General features: G+C 40.9%; 1 protein-coding gene across 1 annotated transcript in view; it reads left to right on the top strand.

Moving 5' to 3' along the window:
• SLCO2A1 (solute carrier organic anion transporter family member 2A1) overlaps positions 1-20,821 on the top strand; it is a 173,312-nt gene that overhangs the window by 63,518 nt on the left and 88,973 nt on the right. Inside the window, exon 2 of the mRNA XM_043995108.1 lies at positions 20,244-20,381. Within this exon, the coding sequence (XP_043851043.1) occupies positions 20,244-20,381 (138 nt within the window). The remainder of the gene's footprint in view (positions 1-20,243; positions 20,382-20,821) is intronic.

The following is a 20,821-nucleotide window of genomic DNA, read 5'->3' as shown; positions in this document are numbered from 1 at the left end:
CCACCAGATCATTTACAGTGGAGAAAATATTTGGATTTGGAATGACTTCCCTAGAATTAGGGGCAGAGCCAAGCCTAGAACCCATATTTCCTGACATCTAGTCTAATGTTCCTTCCACTATACTACAGGGTCACTGACAAAAAAACAAACAAACTTTGGACCTGTTTTGCCCTGAGTGAATCCAGTGATGAATTTAGAGCTGGAACAGGCTTCAGCACAGCAAGTTCCAGTAATATGGCCAAGGCCAAATGGGTGATAAGCAGCAGAGGCAGCATGGGAATCTGGTTCTAATACTACAAAGGCAACTCTTGAATTAAGGGTCCTACATTAAAAAGTGCTAAACAGAGAGAAGGAAGAAAGCACTGGAATGAGAGCTTCAAGACTTGAGATTTGGCCTTCATTCCCACCCTGATTCATGCTGTCTCCTCTCCTCTCCTCTCCTCTCCCTCTCCCTCTCCTTTCCTTCTACTTCTCCCCTCCCCTCCCTTTCCCTCCCCTCCTTTCTTCTCCTTTCCTTTCCTCATCAGTTTCCATCTTTGCAAAACAAAAACTATTGTCCCTACTATATGACTCATGAGGAAGAGGGAAGAATTTGAGCTATTCAATACTCAAGCATTCTATGCCCTGAAGGGAAATAGGTTTTTCTTTCCTGAAAAAAACTTTTTTTTAATTAAAAAAGTGTGGTTTCCCACCTTTTGGGGCTGTTTTTGTTTCCTGCTATATCTCTGACCACATTGAAAATGAATATCTCAAGGACAGCTAGGTGGCCCTGGATTCAGGAGGACCTGAGATCAAATCTGGCCTCTAACACTTGACACTTACTAGTTGTGTGACCCTGGGCAAGTAACCTAACCCTCATTGCCCCACAAAAAAAAGGAGAAAGAAAGAAAATTAATATCTCCAAAGTCTTCTTCATCTACTGCTTTCCAGAAGCAGTTCCCATACATCCAAGAAGCAGGTAGCTTTTTTTTTTCTTCTGTCATTCAAGAAAGAGATACATCAGAATAAGAGACATTTTAAAGGGACAATCTAGAAATCAAACAGCATGAATATGTCCTTCCTATATGCCAGACACTATATCCAATCCTTGAGATACAGAGCAAAAGCAAAAACCAGTTCCTATCCTCAGGGAGTTTACATTCTAGTTGGAACATTATATACACACACACACACACACACACACACACACATATATATATATATATATATATATATATATACATAGGCTTGGATTATATATATATGAGTAACATTAAGTGAGATCAGAGACACTCAGGTTTAAGTGGTCCAAAGGGGTAAGATCTCATTACAAATTGCCAAAATAGGTCTTAGGTCTGAGTTTAATCACTCTATTAATCCACCAATAAGAATTTATGAGCCAGCATTTAGTTTATGCCAAGTTCTATGCTTAATGCTGGGGATACAAAGAAAAACATGAACAGTCCCTGCCTTCAAGGCACTTACATCCTAATGGGCAGCAGTGTATGGGGTGCTCAGGGAAGACTAGCATCTCTGGTGTGAGGTCTTGCTGAAGGTTCTCATTCCCCTTTGATATCTACCTTCGCTCAACTCTCACCTGTGGCTCCAAGAAACTGTAACAATGCATCAGCCACACCCAGGGAAAACTGTCTTGGCAGATAGGGAAACTGACAGGCCCCAAACCCCTTGGTGAATGAGTTAGGGGAGTGTCTAGCCCAAGTTTGTGAAAACTTCTCTCGGTTGAATGAGCAGATGAGAACAATTTGTTCCAGCAGCCATGAAGGGGTCTGAAGCAAGCAATGTGGAGTGCTTTAGTTCTTGGTCAGACACCAAAGATTCCAAGGTTATCCACTGCATCCTGGGCCATCACCAGTTGTTTTGACTTTTGTCCTGCCGCTGGACTTTGGTGACTCTGGAAGAGAAAGAGGCTGATGACTTTGTGAGGCTTTCCTCACTTAAATCCAATTCATTTGGGTCAAAACCATCACCCTGTGATGTCATTGGTCTTCCAAATGAAGGCCAAAACAACATCCTAATAGGGGAGACACTTGTGTGTGGGTGTGTGTAGCTAGATGCACACAAGACACACAGAATAGACGGAATGTAACCTTAGAAATGAAAGACCCCAAAGGCTATGGGAACCTGGAAGGACTCTTGCAAAAAGTGGCATGTGAGCTGAGTCTTGAAGAAGACAGGCATTCCAAGAGATAGAGATAAGGAGGGAGAGCCTTCCTGACCAGGGGGAATGGGAGAGGGAGAGGGTGGAGGAAGAGCAGGATGAGGAAGAGGGAAGTCAGTGCAAAGGCAAGATCAGGAAGGGGAAATGTGGTTGGGGAGTGGGGTGGGGTGGGGTGGGGTGAGGGACCCAGGGGAAGAATTGGAACCAGCAAGAGATCTGCTTGAGAGAGATGGAACTGAGCTCAAGATCAGCTGGTTCCACCCCTTGCCCTGCAGGCAGAGCTGTGCTTGAATTTTTCCAGAGAAAGATGTGGATCCTATTTTTAGGGCTCTTCAGTATGGCCTAGCCTAGTTTTCTACTCAAGCAGATCTCAAGAGCAAAACCCTAGACAGACTGTTCTGCTTTGGCTGTTTTCAAGGCCCCAATAGGACCTGCTCTTATCAAAGGCCCCTAATGATTATTATTAGTACTGCTTCTGCCATTCACTTTGATCCTAAATGTGGTGCTTGGGATCTCTGGGCTTTATCTTGTGTGACATTCTTCCTGTGTCGGGCAAATATTTGATTTCCTGTACAGTCCCTTAAAAGAGCTTTCTACCTTGAGAGTGAAAGGGGCACAGTGTGGATCCCAAGTCACCTCCTCAAGAAAATAAAGGGAAAGGACCAGGCTTTTTATAGATCAAAAGACCCTGCAGGGTGATCTCCTCCACTCCAGGATACAGATGACTTCCTTCCCTTCTCTGTCTAAGGTGGGAGTGGGGCAGGGAACAGTGTCTCCTCCCTCTCAAATAGTCTTTCAAAAATCCACCCCAAGAAGGGTTGTCCCCATGGTTCTCTGCATTGTTCTAACTTTTTTCAAAAAAGAGCAAGAAATCTCCACAGAAAGTTACTCTCTCCTTGTCACTGGAACACACCTTTCAACCAATGTATAATGCTTCTAGGTGTGTTTGCATGCTTGCATATATGTATACATGTATCAGTGTATGTATGCTTTTTATTCATATCTATGTATGTAACCATATGTCTATGCATTTATCCATTCATGTATATAGGTATATATGCATCTGTCTGTCCTTCCATCTTTTTATTTATCTTTCTAATTACTGATGTATCCAGGTGTCAACTGGAACCAGCTCTAGAGCCTCAGGGAGCAGATTATTCAATTTTCAATATGAACACATACCTCAGAAACCAGCAAATGCTGAAAATGAAGACTCGATTTGTTGTTTTGTTGATTTTTCTAGAGTTAAAGTGATGGGGAAAATGTAGATAATGCTGATTAAACTTAAAAGAGTGTCTTGGGGGTAGCTAGGTGGCACAGAGGATAAAGCACAGGCCCTGGATTCAGGAAGACCTGAGTTCAAATCCAGTCTCAGACACTTGACACTTACTAGCTGTGTGACCCTGGGCACGTCACTTAATACTCATTGTCCCACCAAAAAAAAAAAAAGTGTCTTGTATACATTTTTTCCCTTGAGAGTGACATGGGGCTTAGGATGACCAGATAACAGGACAGACATATGGAGGAATTAAGGGACTATTAAAGTTTAAACTGGCCAAGCAGATATCAGGACGGACACACATAAGACAAACAAACAAACCAACAACTGTGAGATATCGAACTAGCTCCTACTCCTGGTGGCAGGGGCTGATCTAGCTTAAGACCATGAGGGCTTTTTCTAGTGCAGAAGGAGGATTCCACTTGTTTTTCCAAGTTTGTAAGGTCAAATTTAGCCCAATTGTTCAGAGTTCACCAAAAGGGGAATCCCTCAGAATATTCTCTCTGCCCCATGGATGTAAGGCTGTTTAAGCCTTTATCCAGATATCATCCTATCCAAGAAGATATTGAATCTGAGGGTCTGAATGTTGTTTGGATGTTAGGCTGAGCTTTTCAAGAGGAAGATACCACTACTCATCAAGTGGAAAACCTGACCCCACCTCTACCCCCCCCCCAAGAGTGCTGGCAAGGGATAGAGTCAGGCATGAAAGAGAATAAATGAAAAGGAGTTCTTACCTCAGGGTTTTGTGGCAAGAAGAAAGGAATTACCCATGCCCCACATTAGGTAACAGAGATATGCCATGGGAGAAATAAGGTGGGGGTCCTTAGGTATTCCTCTGTAAAGAATTACACTCTCCCACACAGTCCAATTAGGACTAAAATGGTCTTTTATTTGGTGCTAGAGAAAGTGACCAAGGAGTAAGTTAAAACTTTACCCCTATGGAGGAGGTGAATTAGAAACATGCTCCTCCCAGAATAGAAAGAAGGCAAAAGTCTTTTAGAAGATAGATGGAGTGGCCACCTGAAAATGCAAAGTTCCTTTTGGGAGTGGGGAAAGCTTGGATGCTTGTCATATTCCTGAGAGTCAGGGAATTTATTTATTTTTTTTGGAATGATGCTCCTGACCTCTGGGATTATCTGTGTCTCCTGGCTCTGGTCAGGTAGTAGCCAAACCTAATTGACTTTTCTGCTATAGAATTTTATCTCCCCTTACTTCTTAGGTGTGTCTGTCCTGATATCTAGTTGGTCAATCTAAACTTTAATAATCCCTTAATTCCTTGACTTGTCGGTCCTGTTATCTGGTCATTCTAAGCCCCATGTCAAGGGCCAGCTGTTAAACATCAACCAACACACTGCTTGATGTATCTATCTTATTTATCCACGCACGTTTGTAGGCGTATATATGTACCTATTAATGTATCTATATATTTCTTCTCTTCTCTTCTATCTCTCTCCTCTTTATGTCTCTTTTTCTCTCTGGGCCAGTTAGGTGGCACAGCAGACGGTGTTAGACTTGAGTCAGAAAGATCTGAGTTTGAATCTGGCCTCAGACACTTAATGGCTTCATGACTGAGCAAGTCACTTAACTTGTCTTAGCCTCAGTTTCCTTATCTGTAAAATGCAGATGATAATAATAATAAAACCTACAGGGCTGTTGTAAGGATCTACTGAGATAACATGTAAAGTGCTCTGCAAACATTGAAGTGCTATATAAATGCTAACCATTGATCCCCCCCACCCCCGCCTCAAAGCATTTATTAAAAGCTTATTATGTTCTTGGCACCATGCTAAATTCTAGGGATCTAAAGAAAGGCAAAAATAGTTTCTGCCCTCAAGAAGCTTATCTTTTAATGGAAGAGACAACATGTAAATAAATGTGTATATGCTAGTGAGTTGACAAGCAGAGAATCAGAATGAATGGGGATTGGAGACAATGATCAAGAGAAGCATGCACCAGAGACTAGGGATGTTCAGGGAACCAGCAGGAGCTGAGTCTTCAGTGAAGCTACCTTTGCCAGGCAAGGATTCCTGTGTTTGAAATGTATTAACCAGGTGAGACAATCTGGTTTAGTGAATTGGAATGATAGAGCCCTGAATCCAATTCTAGGCTCAGTCACCTACTCAGTAAAAAACAACAAGCTTGTCCTAGGCTGTTTTGTATAGTGGTTATTACAGCTAAAAGGGGGCTCCTGTTCTACATCTCTTTAATAGAAGTATCTAGAGAAAAAATGGATTTATCTATTTTTAGCAAAAGGATGTAGGGTTAGCTATGAACATTACTTTATTAAAAACTGGATTCATATCTTCAGAGACATTTTGCAATGTTCCTCCCTAGAGACGTTTAAAACTAGGAAATACCCTAATCAGTCTAGGATTAGATACCATTCTGCCTAGAGGCAGGGAGAAGGACTAGATGGTCCAAATGACCTTTGCCCTTTCCAGTTTATTAATTTTCAAAGGATTAATGAGATAATGCAAGCAACTTCTTTGACCTCCTAGATGAAAGAAATGCTAAGCAAATCCAAAGCATATACAGTGTCCTCATTCAGACTTCATAAGGGTTAGGAGGATGGGGTTGGGAGTGGGGAAGACAATTAGAAGGGAGTTTATGGTTTGGGGAAGGGATCAGGGAGTAATGATAGGGATGACATAAAGATCATTATTGTCCTCAGATGAAACACTTGGATACAATTATTCCATTGACACAGTATGTTTTGTAAATCTTCAGTAATTCCCATTTAGGAAAGCTGTCTGATGACTACTCCAAATGAAATAATTCACTAGAAATGTTCACCAGGCCACTGTACATCGAGGTATAAGGACCTTAGTAGTCTCCCTGACCAGCTAAAGAAGGAGCTGTGACCTGAGTCAGCAGCTGAAGTAAGGCCCAGGGGAACAGCCAAAGTCTATTTTTTCTTGGGGTGGGAGCTAGAATATCAATTAGCAACCAATTTCCTTGGCATTGCCCTCCTACAGCCTCTAAGCATGAATAGGTACAAAGTTTCCAAACCTCAACCTGCATGCCAGGTTATCAAGGTTCCTATTTCCCTCCCCCTAATGCATGGATCTGCTTGACCCAAATAAAAACCCCACTGGAGTTTACCAGTTCCCCTGACTGCCTTCTTATTTTGAGTATTTCCCCTCAATAAAGCTGGCTTGTTTTACTTTCTCTCCACTGATTTCCACTTTGTGCTTAGTAATACTTGTAGTACTCCATCTCTTCCTTTTGCTTGATGTTGTTGTTCATTCATTATCTAAGACAACTAATGACTTCATCAGGGTGATGTTTTGACTTGCAAGTGAATTGGATTTAAGTGAGGGAGGGCTGTGCAAAGTCACCAGCCCCACTCTCTCCTCTGGAGCCATCTGGGTCCATTGACAAGATATACATCAGTTTGACTGGAGATGGCCCTGATGCAGTGGGAAGCCTTGCCCTTTTTAAGCTAAGGTCATTCCCAGGTCTCAGTTTGTCTGAGGCAACACCCATTCAGTGGTTAAAAAAGTAAAGGCTACAGAAAGTTGGATTTCAGCTTAAGAGAAAGAGAAATTTCCTAACACTTAGATCAGTCAAGAATTGGAATGGGCTTCCACGAGAGTGAGCTTCTTGTCAATGGAGACCAAATGACTTCTTTTTTTGTGTGTATGAGACAATTGGGGTTAAGTGACTTGCCCAGGGTCACCAAATGACTTCTTTTTTTAAAAATTCAATTGAATTTTTATTTTTTTCAATTAATGAAAATCTGCCTTCTATCTTCTCCCCCCTCCACTGAGAGAGAAAAAGAAACCCCTATTACAGAACATGTATGGTCAAGCAAAAAAAAAATCCCCCATTAGCCTCATCCAAACAACATATATCTCAATCTACCCTCTGAGTCCATCTTTTTCTGTCAGAAAGTGAGTAGCATGCTCCATCATGGGTCTACTGGTATCATGGCTGGTCATTACATAGATCAGAATTGGAAAAATCTTTCAAAGTTGTTCATCTTTACCTTATTGTTGTCATTGTTTAAATTGTTCTGGTCTTGCTCACTTGACTCATCATCAGTTCATACAAATCCTCATAGGTTTCTTTGAAATTGTTGCCTTTGTTATTTCTTACAGCACAATAGTATTCTATCACATGTACCATAAGTTGTTCAGCCTTTCCCCAATTGATGGGCATCCCTTCAGCTTCCAACTGCATGACTTTTTGTAAAGGTTGTTGTAGAAGGCCTAAGGTGGACCAGGTGACTTCTATTCTTCCAGTGCTTCCAACTCTTAAGATTCTTTATTTGGATAAATGCCTTTTAGATACTGAACTTCAAACCACCTTTGCATCGAGAGCTCTTCCAGCTTTTCACAGAAGATAGTGACTTTTTCACACCTCAATCACAACTATTTGTCTGTATATCTTACTTAGGCTTTTTGAGCCAGTTGAAGGATTGCTTTAATTTTTGCCTTTCTAGTCTCTTTGTCAGATAGAAATGTTAGAATCACAGGTACCAGAGCTGAAAGGGACCTTAGATATCATCTAGTTCAGCTTTTCATTTTCCAGATGGGAAAGCTGAGACGGTCCAGAGAGAGAAGAAATGGCTCACTTAGGTCACATAGGTAGTAAATAGAATTCATACACAGGCTCTTATTATTGTTCAGTTGTGTCTGACTATTCCTGACTCCATTTAGGGTTTTCTTTTTTTTTCTTTTTTTTTTTTTTTTGGTGGGGCAATGGGGATTAAGTGACTTGCCCAGGGTCACACAGCTAGTAAGTATCAAGTGTCTGAGGCCGGATTTGAACTCAGGTACTCCTGAATCCAGGGCCAGTGCTTTATCCACTGCGCCACCTAGCTGCCCCCATTTAGGGTTTTCTTGGCAAAGATACTAGGGTGGTTTGCTATTTCCTTCTGCAGCTCATTTTATGGATGAGAAAACCGAGGCAAACAGGGTAAAGTGAATTCCCGAGGGTCACACAACTCATACTCCACATAGATTTGAACTCAGGTCTTCCTGACTCCAGATCTAGTGTTCTATTCATTGCACCAACAAGCTGCCCTAGGTGAAAACTGTCTGACCCCAGATCCAGTGTTTTTTATTAAAGGATACTCTGCCATATCTTCTGAATTCCCTGCATCTTCTGTCTGCTCATGATCAAATCACGAAGAAAGATTATAGCCGTGTGTGCATCTATAAGCTGAAAGAATGAAATCTATTCAGTAGGAAAAAAAAAAAACCCACTGACTCTAGATTTAGAGATTCTGGGTTCAGATCCTGCCTCTGAAATATACTGAAGATACATTAGACAAGTCACTTAATCTTCCTGGGCCTCAGTTTTCTCATCTGGAAAATGAAGGAGTTGGACTAGATGACCTCTGCAATCTCTTCCAGTTCTAGGTCTATGATTCAGACTCTTAACAAAATATATTTATTTATTGAATTCAATTTTATTTCATTTTCAGCTCTGAATTCTCTCTCTTCCACCTCCCCCTCCACTAAGAAAGGAAGAAAAACAAAAGCCATTACAAACATGTGCAGTCAAGTAAAAAAAAAAATTCCTGCAATAGCTATAGCTAAAAAAATATGCCTCAAGCCTCAATCTGTATTTGGAGTCCATAAGCTTTCTGTTGGGAGGTAGGCAGCATGTTTCATCATGAGTCCTCGGGAATCCTGGTTGGTCACTGCGTTGTTCAGAGCTCCTAGGTCAAAGTTGTTTGTCTATACAATATTGTTGTCCTATGTGAATTCTCCCAGTTCTGATCACCTCTCTTTGTCTGACCCTCTAACACTTGTCATTTTTTTCTTCTTGTCTTCTTTGCCAATCAGATGGCTGTGAGGTCAGTCTCAAAGTTATTTTAATGTGCATTTTTCTAATTATTAATGTTTTAGAGCTTTTTTCATCTGGTTGTTGAGCTTCCTCTCCTTTGTTAACAGCCTGTTCCTATTTATTCATCATTTGTCTATTGGGAAATATCTCTTGTTCTTATCCACAGAGTGTTCCAGGAGTCTTGGTTCTAATTTAAGCTTTACTGTTGTTGTTCAGTTGTTTCAATCATGTCCGACTTGGCAGAGATACTAGAGTGGTTTGCCATTTCCATCTTCAGCTCATTTTACAGATGAGGAAACTGAGGCAAACAGGGTTAAATGACTTGTCCAGGGTCACACAGCTAGTAATTATTTGAGGCTGGATTTGAACTGGGGTCTTCCTGACTCTGGGCCTGTTGCTCTATGTACTGCACCATGTAGATGCCTTTTAATGTATAACTTGAATCAAGTCATTTCCATTTTAGAGCCATTGCATAGGGATGACCTAGTCTAACCTCTTCATTTTTCAACTGATACCCAAGGCCACACAGGCAGTAAGTGGCAAAGCTGGAATTGGAATTCAGGTCTTCAGACTCTAAATGCAGTGTTTTTTTCCATATCACCAGTGCTAGAGAAAAGATCCTTTCTCTGACATGTAGGCAGCCAGTTCCAATAGAAACTGCCTGGTGAATGTGAGCCTAAATTCAAGCAAGTCTGGGTTGCAGCATCTTAAGGCTAAGAACAGGGCTTCTTAGTTTCAGAGACTACTTCACAAAATAATTTTAGAGACCCAAGAGTAAATTAGAGACATAGCATAGACATTATCAGAGGTTGGTGATTTATTCTCTTTGTTGGCCAACCCCTAACACATTTGTTCCCCATTCATCTTTCCCTTCCTTCTTTCACTGTCAGCTGGCTGCTGACCATCCCATCCCCCTTCCATCTCAGCTAGAGGGATACCACATCCCCACTCTCTATTCTAACCCTTTTGAATCTACTTTCTTCTTGGTACAGGATGATCTACCCCACTCCCCAACCACCTCTGGGTCTTGGCATCTACTCTACAATCTTCCCTGCCTGAGTACCACCTGGCCTTCCGTCTGCCATGAACAGAAGATGAACTCTTCTTTATGAGTTGTTTCCCTCAATTGGAATGTGAGCTCCTTGAGAGTTAATACTATCTTGGTGTTCTATTTGTAGCCCAGAACTTAGCACAGTGCTTCACAAGTATCAAGCACTTAATAAGTAATTTCCATTTCCCATTTCATTCTCAAAATTTCCCATAGTTCTATCTCCTCTAGAAACTTTTCCATCATTAATTAAGGTAATTTGTGGAATGTTATTGTTGCTTACCCACCCAGTAAAGCTAATTTCCACTACCAAAATGCAACAATCCTAATTTTTCTATTCTTCCCTCCTCCTTTCTGCCCTTGTCCTCCCCAAGCCAACCTCTTGGGTGGTACTGGGTTTGCTCTCCCTGTTGAACAATGCTAGGAACACAGCAGACCCTCAGAGAATCCTTGTTGATTAAGTAATTTCTCAATATAGGATTCTCCTACCCCACATAAGACATAAAAAAATATTGTTTTATTGTGGGTAATTCCAGGTAATCTACAGAAAAGATGATGAAAAATCTTTGCCAAGAAGGTGAGACCTTCCCTTGTGACTGGCAATGCTGTGCCAGGAAAATGGCTACAAAACTCTTGGAGCTGGTGCTTGTTGTCTCTTCACTTGCCCTTCCTTGCCCCCAAACCACATTCCTGCTTCCTAGCTGTCTTACCAAGTTGGTGCCTGGGGATTTCAGATGCTGCCAAGTTTATTGGAATGTATCAGGACTTGAAGAGATCTAGGTTGCCTCACCTTGCCCAAAGAGAGAAGGTTCCAGTCTGGGATGGAAAGCAATCCAGGAAATCTCAAGGGGTGGGGGTGGGGGGGGGAGGAATAGGAATTCTGGTCTTAACTGTAAATGTCAAGACATCAGAGTCATTTCTAAACAATGTTGGTACAAGATGTACCTTTCAGTAAAAGAATCTGGGACAGGCAATTCTCTCCCACTCCACCTACTTTAACCACAAGGTCCTGGTAAAGTTGGTTGTTAGTCGTTCTTAATTCAGGATTAGTGTGATGATCTGAATGGAGTAGGAGTGGGGTAATTAGAATTGAATTTAAGATCTGAGAGGGAAGGAGAAGGAAAAAGGAGGAAGAGACAAAGGAGATAAGGAGGAAGAAAGAAAAGGGGGGAAAAAAAGAAGAGGAAGAAGAGGATTAAATAAACAATGAAAAAACTTCATAGTTGGAAGAGCTCTGGGAAAAAAGGCATATTCTCATTCCAGAGATCCCATTGGTATACAAATACCCCAAGGAGGGTCTAAGACTGAAAGCAAGGTCCCAGATAAAGCAAAATATTTATAGTTGCACTTTTTGTGGTAGCAAAGAATTAAAAACTAAGCAGATGGGGCAGCAAGGTGGCGCAGTGGGTAAAGCACTGGCCTTGGACTCAGGAGGACCTGAGTTCAAATCCAGTCTCAGACACTTGACACTTACTAGCTGTGTGACCCTGGACAAGTCACTTAACCCTCATTGCCCCACCACAAAACAAACAAACAAACAAACAAAAACTAAGCAGATGCCTATTGATTGAAGAATGACTAACCAAACTGTGGCACGGAAATGTAATGGGATAATACTATTGTGTAAGAAATAATGAAAATGGATAATTCAGAGAAGCATAGGAAGACTTGTGAAATGATGCTTTGAAATAAACAGAAACAGGAAAACATGATATACAATAAATACAACAAAGTAAATGGAAAGAACAACAAAATAATAAAACTGAATGTTGTATAAAAGAAGCAGCTAGGTGGCACAAGGGATAGAATACTGGGCTTGGAGTCAGGAAGACCTGAGTTCAAATTCTGCTTCACACTGCTATTATCACTTAACCTTTCTGTGCCTCAGTTTCCTCATCTGCAAAATGAGAGGGATGGTTCTGATGGTTTCTAAGGTCCTGTTCAGCTCTATACTTAAAAACCTATGACAATTATAATAACCAAACAGCCCAGGAGAAGACTTTAGACAACAAATCTTTCTTCCTTCTTGGTGGAGATGGGTAGACTATGCTGGGGTCAGGGCCGGGGAGGGGGTGACCCATAAAGGGGAGGCCAGATATATGTTGCATATACAGTTAGAATGGTTAATATGTTTGGTAGCTTTTGCTTAACTGCTTTCCCCCCTTTATTTTTATATTGTCATTTGGAAATGAAGGTTGTGTAAAAACAAGACATGAATGATATATTTTTTAAAAGTAAAATAAATTTAAAGGTACTGCTGATACATAAGTGAGTTAGTTCAACCATTCTAGAAAACAATTTGGGATCATGCAAGAAAAGTTTCTAAAGGGTTCCTCCTCCTGGGACAATATCCCAAGAAAGTTGTTGACCACAAGAAAAGACTCATATGTATAAAACTATTCATAACATCATTAGTTGTGATAACAAAAGCTGGAAACCAAATGTTGTTGAATTGTTTCAGATGTGTCTGACTCTTCATGACTCCATTTGGGATTTTCTTGGAAACTCCAGTGGTTCACCATTTCCTTCTCCAGCTCATTTTACAGATGAGAAAACTGAGATAAACAGGGTTAAGGGACTTGCCCAGGGTCACACAGCTATCTGAAGCTGGATTTGAACTCAGGGAGATGTCTTCCTGACTCCAGACCCAGTGCTCTATTCATTGTGCAACCTAGCTACCCTGGCAACTAAATACTGCCAATAATTGGGAAATAGCTGAATAAAGTACAGTGTGTAAATGTAATAAAATAGTACTTACTTTACCATAGGGAATGATGAACATACAAAATGCAGAGAAACATGTCAAAGTTGCATGAAATGAGACAGACTGAGGAAAGGAGAGCCAAATAAATAATAATACACATGATGACATAGCGTCAATTTGAACTTTGTTATTGTTTTCTTATTCTGTAAAGCAATCCTTTGCTACTCTTGGACACATTCCCCCCCCCCCCCCATTAGCAATGAATGCTTCTCCGTTTATTTGGGTCTGCCTTTATGTGTGTAAACAGTAGCTTCTAGTTGTATTTTTGTACTTCTTGTATATACCTTGGCAGGTAGACTCCTGAGGGTTTCATACATCCTGTAATTATTTTTTATTACCTTTATCTAGCTCTTCCTGCTTGGCTTTATTGATATTATATGGAAGTGTTGATGATTTGTGTGGATTTGTTTTATATCCAGCAACTTTGCTGAACTTTAATTGTTTCAATTAGTTCTTAGTTGAACTCTTTAGGGTTCATTAAGTACAGCGTAGAGAAGGTCTTAGTCCTGAGTTCAAAATGTTTCCATTGCCTAGCACAGTAGAATGTTATCATAGTTGGCTTTTCTAGACATTATCTTTATTGAAGGATACATAGAGATGGGAGAAGTTGGCAATGTCCCAATGACCTTAAATAGTCAGAGCTACTTCTATATATTCTCCTGTCCTGGTTTTGCAATCAGTCCAACTTCAGTCTTGGAATTGTGTGATACAGAGCTGGGCCAAACACCTGTTGATGGGAAGAAGGGTGAGCTTATGGTTTAAATACAGTCCAACAGGATTCCTTGGAACTCAGCATTGCCTGTCTATATGTGCATACTCCCCAGTGTCAGCTATTACTTCTCTAGGTTTCAAAACTCACCAGTATGGAATAGCCCAAAAGATGTCTCTTAAATAGGTCTCTCAGTAGTAAAAGAATCCCTTGTCTGTGTAGTGCATACTCCCTCTCTAGGGGTGTTCAGGAAAGACTAGCACCTCTGATATGAGGACTTGCTGAGCCCTTTGCAGGGCTGCTCATCCACATTTTGTGTCCTCCTGATTCACCTGACTCTCACTTGTGGCTCCAAGAAGCTGGGGCATGCTCTGTGGCCACAACCTGGTAAACTGTTTCAGCAGACCGGGCTAAACCAGGTTGAGGGTAACCGAGGGGGTCTCATACCCTTTGGTGAGTTAGGGGGATGTCTACACCAAGCATATGAACACTTTTCGCAGTAGATTGAACAGATGAGAAAAATTTGTTCCAATGGCCATGAAAGCAGCTGAAACAGGCACTGTGGAGTATGTAGAGTTGGTCAGACATTGAAGATGCCAAGGTCGCGTCCACTTGATCCTGGGCCATCTCTAGTCATCCTGACTTTTCTCTTCCCACTGGAATTTGATGACTCTGGAAGAGAGTGAGGTTGAAGACTTTGTGCAACTCTGCCTTATATCCAATTTATGCATGAGTCAAAAGACATCACCCACTGATGTCATTTTGGTCCTCTTTGAGACAACTGAAGGACAACTCCCTCTCTAATAACCTTGTATTTATTCTGTATGGCCTTATGGTTTCTCAGCATTGTAGACAGAGCTTGGCCCTGGGTCAATTCCAATTCCAACAGAAGGCAGGCCCCTAAGGCCAGAAAAAACAGAAGTATTAGCTTTAGTAGGACTGCCTGCCAATGGATAGAATTTACTCCCATACATTCTCTCTTTCCTGTGAAATATATTCACATCACATATACTTGTTTATGTGTTTCTCAGTCTCTTTCTAGGTCTCTCTCACTGTTTCTCTGTCTTTCTCTCTTTCTTACTCTGTCTCTGTCTCAATCTCTCCTTGATTCTGTTTTCCATTAATTCCCCTTACCCTACTATGCCATGAATAATGTTGAGGGAGCTAGGTGGCACAGTGGATAGAGCACCGGCTCTGGATTCAAGAGGACCTGAGTTCAAATCCAGCCTCAGACACTTGGCACTTACTAGCTGTGTGACCCTGGGCAAGTCACACAATCCTCATTGCCCTGCAAAACAAAACAAAACAAAAACAAAGAATAGTGTCTCTGAGGTTCTGGAACCCAAAGATCATCAGAATGACAAAGAGTTCAGAAGCTCCCCATACAGAACCATTGTTATGATTTTATTCTTTCTTGCCATTTCCTGACACCAACTGCTCCCCCCTCACCACAGGATACACACACATTCACACATTCACTCAGTTCCTCCTCATCTCTTGCCCCTCCAAAGGCATTGATTGCTTCCCTAGAACCGCTCCTGTTTCACTTCTAGGGTCAGGAAGATTTTAAGGACATTGTATATTGGAATGGAGAGAGAACCTTATCTCTTGGCCCATGTTCTTGGACTGGCCTGAGAGCCTACCTCCTTCTTTAAGTTTCAAAGGGGCTAATCCAAGGAGGGGCAGCTAGCTGGCGCAGTGGATAGAGCACCTGGAGTCAGGAGGACCTGAGTTCAAATCCGACCTCAGACACTTAACACTTACTAGCTGTGTGACCCTGGGCAAGTCACTTAACCCCAATTGCCTCACAAAACAAACAAACAAACAAACAAGCAAGCAAATCAAAGGGGCTGATTCAGCCAAGTTCTGAGTCCCTGTTGTCCAGGAATGAACAAATATTTATTAAGTGCTTTTTATGTACAAAGTGCTGGAGACAGAAATAGAACTCAAGACCATTCTTTTTCTTAAGAAACTCATTTTAATATGGGGAGACAACACATAGAGGAGATTTCAGTTACAAGTTAGATGGAAAGGTGTCCTGGTCCATAGGGTGTAGCAGCAAAACAAATGGTTCTGCCTCTTCTTTAATGTCATTTAAATGAAAGAAAATCATATCCATTTCTGATGTTAGACCATTTAAGAGTGCCAAGGAATGCACAGGGAAAACCTGAGAAGGAAGGGGACTTGGGAAAGGGTTACCTTGTGCCTCATCAGAAAGAGGAGCTGCCATAGTTCTGAGATGGAAAAGTAGACCTTATAATCTATGAGAAAGAGGAGTGTTCTTAAAGTATTTATATAGTGATTTAAAATTTACTAATATTATCTTACCCTATATTAGTGCTATTTTCATCCCCATTTTACAGAAGATGAAACTGAGGCAGACAGAGGATAAGTAACTTGCCTAGGTGATCAGAAATAAAACACTTGTGATGAGGGAAAGGGTGCGGGGTAAGAGTGGGGGAGGGATAAACAGGCAAAAAATGGCATGGAGGGAAACAAACAGTTATCATAACCATAAATGTGAATGGGATGAACTCACCCATTAAACAGAAGAAGATAGCATAATGGATTAAACACCAAAATCCTACAATATGTTTTTTATAAGAAACACATTTGAAGCAGAGAGATACACACAGGGTAAACATAAGGGACTGGATCAGAATCTATTATGCTTCAGCTGAAGCAAAGAAAGCAAGGGTAGCAATCATGGTTTCAGACAAAGCAAAAGCAAAAATAGATCTAGTTGAAAGAGATAAAGAAGGAAATATAAATCTTGCTGAAAGGTACCATAGACAATGAAGTCATATTAAAACTTAACATATGTTTACCAAATGGTATCACATCTAAATTTTTGAAGAAGTTGAATGAATTATAGGAGGAAATAGATGATAAAACTATACTAGTAGGGGATTTTAACCTTCCCCCTCTCAAAACTGGATAAATCTAACCAAAAAATAAATAACAAAGAAGTTAAGGAAATGAATAAAATTCTTGAGAAGTTAGATATGATAGATCTCTGGAGAAAATTGAATGGGAATAGAAAGGAATATACCTTCTTCTCAGTAGTACATGGGATTTACACAAAAACTGGCCATGTATTAGGGCATTAAAAATCTTATAACCAGATGACTTGCCTAGAGTCACATAGCTATTAATTGTCTGAGTCAGGATTTGAACTTCCGGGCTTCCTGACTCCATGTCTGGTGCTATATTGCTCTATTGACTGTGCCTCTGAGAAGCCTCTAGGAACTTCTCAGGTCTCATGTGGTTGCTGGGTGTGGGGTAGGGATCCCGAAATAGAAACAAAGGATCAGGGCTCTGTAAGCTCTCTTCTTCTACTGTAATAACCACCAGTGTCCTAGGAAAAAAACCCATTATGTCTATATCTATCTTTATTGACTCTCCATCCATGTGGCCAAAATACATACCCTTTTCCCTGATGTCCTCTCTTCACCTGGGTGCCCAGTGTCCTGTTCCTCTGTACATTTTCAGGTCTTTCTGAACCTTAGAAGTCACTCTAATTTTACAGATGAGGCAACTTGGGTCTAAATAAATTAAATGACTTGCCCAAGGTCACACAGGTAGTAAGTGGCAGAGAGAAATCCAAGATTAATCAGATCTTCTTTGATCTCAGGTTACAGTGGAGAGGAAGGTTAGTGAGATATTGGTACAAAGATATTGAGAGCAGCTCTCTTTGTGGTGTCAAAACAAACTGGAAATTAAAGGATGCCTATCAACTGGGGAATGAGTGAACAAAATGGTATATAAATGTTGTGGAATAAATATGCTGAGATAAAAGAGGAAGTAGATGATTTCAAAAAGACATAGAGGAGCAGCTAGGTGGCACAGTAGATAAAGCACCGGCCCTGGATTCAGGAGGACCTGAGTTCAAATCCAACCTCAGACACTTGACACTTACTAGCTGTGTGACCCTGGGAAAGTCACTTAACCCTCGTTGCCCCACCAAAAAAAAAAAAAGACATGGAAAGACTTACATGAACTGAGACAAAGTGAAATGAACAGAACCAGAACAAGTTATACAATAGTAATATTGTAAAAACAGTTTTGAAGGCATAAACACCATCCATGCACCAATGCTGAAAAGCATGCTCTTTACCTTTTGACAGGTGATGGATTCAGGGTACAGAATGAGTCATATTTTTTGAACATAGCCCATGAACAAATTTGTTTTCCTTGACTATGCATATTTGTTACAAGGAATCAATCTTTCTTTCTTTCTTTCTCTCTTTCTTTCTTTCTTTCCTTCTTTCCTTCCTTATTTCTGGGAGGATAATGATGGTAATGGGAGGGAGAAATAGATTTCCATTTATTAAAAATAAAATATAATAAAAATTATTTTTAAAGAAGGTAATACCTTAATATGGAGAAGAAATCGGGAATTCAAGTAGGAACAGGGTAAAAGTACCTTAAAACAAACTGGTTTGAAATTGTTTGGGCATTATGATGTCATGGAGGCAACTAGACTGCACAGTGGATATAGCACTGGGGCTAGAGTCAGGAAGACCTGAGTTCAAATCTGACCTCACTTACTAGCTGGGCAAGTCACTTAATCTCTGTTTATCTCAGTTTGTTCAACTGTAGAATAAGAATAATAACAACACCTATCTCCCAGAGTTGTTGTGAAGATCAAATGAGATATTTGTAAAGGCTTAGTATAGTGCCTGGAATGTATTAGGCTTTATTTAAATGCTCATTCCCATCCTTCCCCCTTCACGGGACAGAAATGTCCTAATACCTTACAGGAATGGCCGTCTGTAAAGGCATGCATGCTAGACATGCCTAGAAGCCTGGAATTGGCCACTCCAAGCACTGACCTTGTCAGGGTGGGAGAGGCAAAGTGGAATCTTGACTTTGGCCCTATTACTTGATATGAGGAGTGCTGAAGAGGAGTGAGGTTAAGTTTTGGAATGAAAAGAACATGATAATGTAGCACTAATTAGTTCATTTTAGATGCCAGTTCTGCAATAACTGAAAGAGAATTGTCAGATTACAAAATGAAATCACTTTTCCATCTTCTCCCACATACACCTCCTTTCCTTGGAGGATTAATATTGCCTAAAGGATCAGTGTGTGGTGATCTGAACCTCCTAAATCAGGGGTTTTTAACCTGGAGTTTATGAACTTGATATTCTTAAAAAATATTTTGGTAACTGTATTTCAATATAATAGGTTCCCTCTATAAATCCATGTATTTTATCTATGCATTTAAAAATATGACTCTTATGAAGGATCCATAGACTTCAGCAAACTGCCAAAGGGGTCTGAGGCACACAAAAGGTTAAAGACTCCTGCTCTTGAGCTCAGGATGTGATGGGCTGGGAATAATGTTCCCACTGCCACTAACACAAATGGAGCTGGGAGAATCAGTTTGGGCATCTGAGATGGCCAGGAGGATTCCATGTGGTGCTTTAGGGGCAGCTAAGTGGTACAATAGATAAAGCACTGACCCCTGGATTCAGGAAGACCTGAGTTCAAATATGACCTCAGACACTTGACACTTAACAGCTGTGTGACCTGGGAAAGTCACTTAACCCTCACTGTCCCGAAAAACAACAGCAGCAACAACAAAACGTGATGCTTTAGCCTTGGATTCTAGAGATCATCTCATCTCTAGCCTAATTACTCATCTAACCTATTGGAACCTTGTTAGGTGCTTATTCTATTCTAGAAAGGTAGCAGGAGAGCCTCGAAAAACACAGACAAACTAAAGTGTTATTATTATTCTTTTGTTAAAGCACACATACTTTAAACCTTTTATCAAGATATAAACAGTAGGGCTCTTAGAGTTTGATGTATTTTGTTATTTCTCATTTAATGATTTGTTGAGATTTGTTGTATGTTATCTTTTTTTTTTTTTTGCTGGGCAATGGGGATTAAGTGACTTGCCCAGGGTCACACAGCTAGTATGTGTCAAGTGTCTGAGGCCAGATTTGAACTCTGGTACTCCTGAATCCAGGGCAAATGCTTCATCCACTGCTCCACCGAGCTGCTCTGGAGGTTTATTTCTTAAATAAAAAATAATAGCTGAATACTATTGTCTTCTTATAGATCTGCAATTCTTCTGGCTTTTCTTTGTGGGTTGATGGTCATTTTAGTTTCTCTCTTCTGGGTCTCTATCCAAGACCACTAAACCAGACCCAGAATACTTGGGTAAGGGCTCTTCTGCTGACTTTTGGAATGGGAGAGCGGATATCACAAAATGTTAGAGCCTGAAGGGACTTGAGAGGTCTCCTAAAATAGTCCCACTTCTTACAAGTGAGGAAAACCAAACCCAGAAAGGTTAAATGCCCACCATCCCTTAGAGAGTTATTGGTGGAGCTAGAAGCACGCCCCAGTCATCTCTGGACTCCCAGGCCACACCTCTGTCCATGGTGGGTTGAGGAAGCCCAGAGCCAAGAGGAGGCTGGGCATCGAATGGCTCATGGATGGGAGTGACTGACTGGCTGTTGTATATTCTGTCTCTGACAGGTGTTTGTGCTCTGCCATGGGCTCCTGCAGTTCTGTCAGCTCCTCTACAGTGCCTACTTCAAGAGCAGCCTCACCACCATCGAGAAGCGCTTCGGCCTCTCCAGTTCCTCTTCTGGCTTTATCTCCAGTTTAAATGAAGTAAGTGCCCCCTTTGCCCTGGACCTATTGGTCCAGGATATGGGGAGGAGCTGAGCAGGAGGGAAGGGGAGGGACTTGGGTGTGGGGATTGAGGTCATACTCTGTCCCATTAGATGCCCCACAAGAATATGGCTTCCTAGTGAATGCTGGCCAAAGTATTAGGACTTAGAGAATATATCATAACTCTAGATATGGAACGAAGCTTACAGGTCATATAATATAATTACCTTACTTTATATATGAGGAAACTGAGGCCTAGAGAAGTGAGGAGACACACCTGAGGTCATGCTGATCATAAATAACAGGGTCAGATTAAAATACAATGCTTTTCTTCATGATTCCATGATCATCTGGTCTATTTCATTTTTCTTTTCTTTTTTAAAATACAATTGGAATGGAGCCTTACTTTCAAACAAAATTATTTATTTTATCATGAATGT

The sequence above is a fragment of the Dromiciops gliroides genome, chromosome 3 (genome assembly GCF_019393635.1).
Source record: "Dromiciops gliroides isolate mDroGli1 chromosome 3, mDroGli1.pri, whole genome shotgun sequence".
NCBI classification, from domain to species: domain Eukaryota; kingdom Metazoa; phylum Chordata; class Mammalia; order Microbiotheria; family Microbiotheriidae; genus Dromiciops; species Dromiciops gliroides.
The sequence above is the reverse complement of the archived record's forward strand: the minus strand, read 5'-3'. Positions and strand labels throughout refer to the sequence as shown.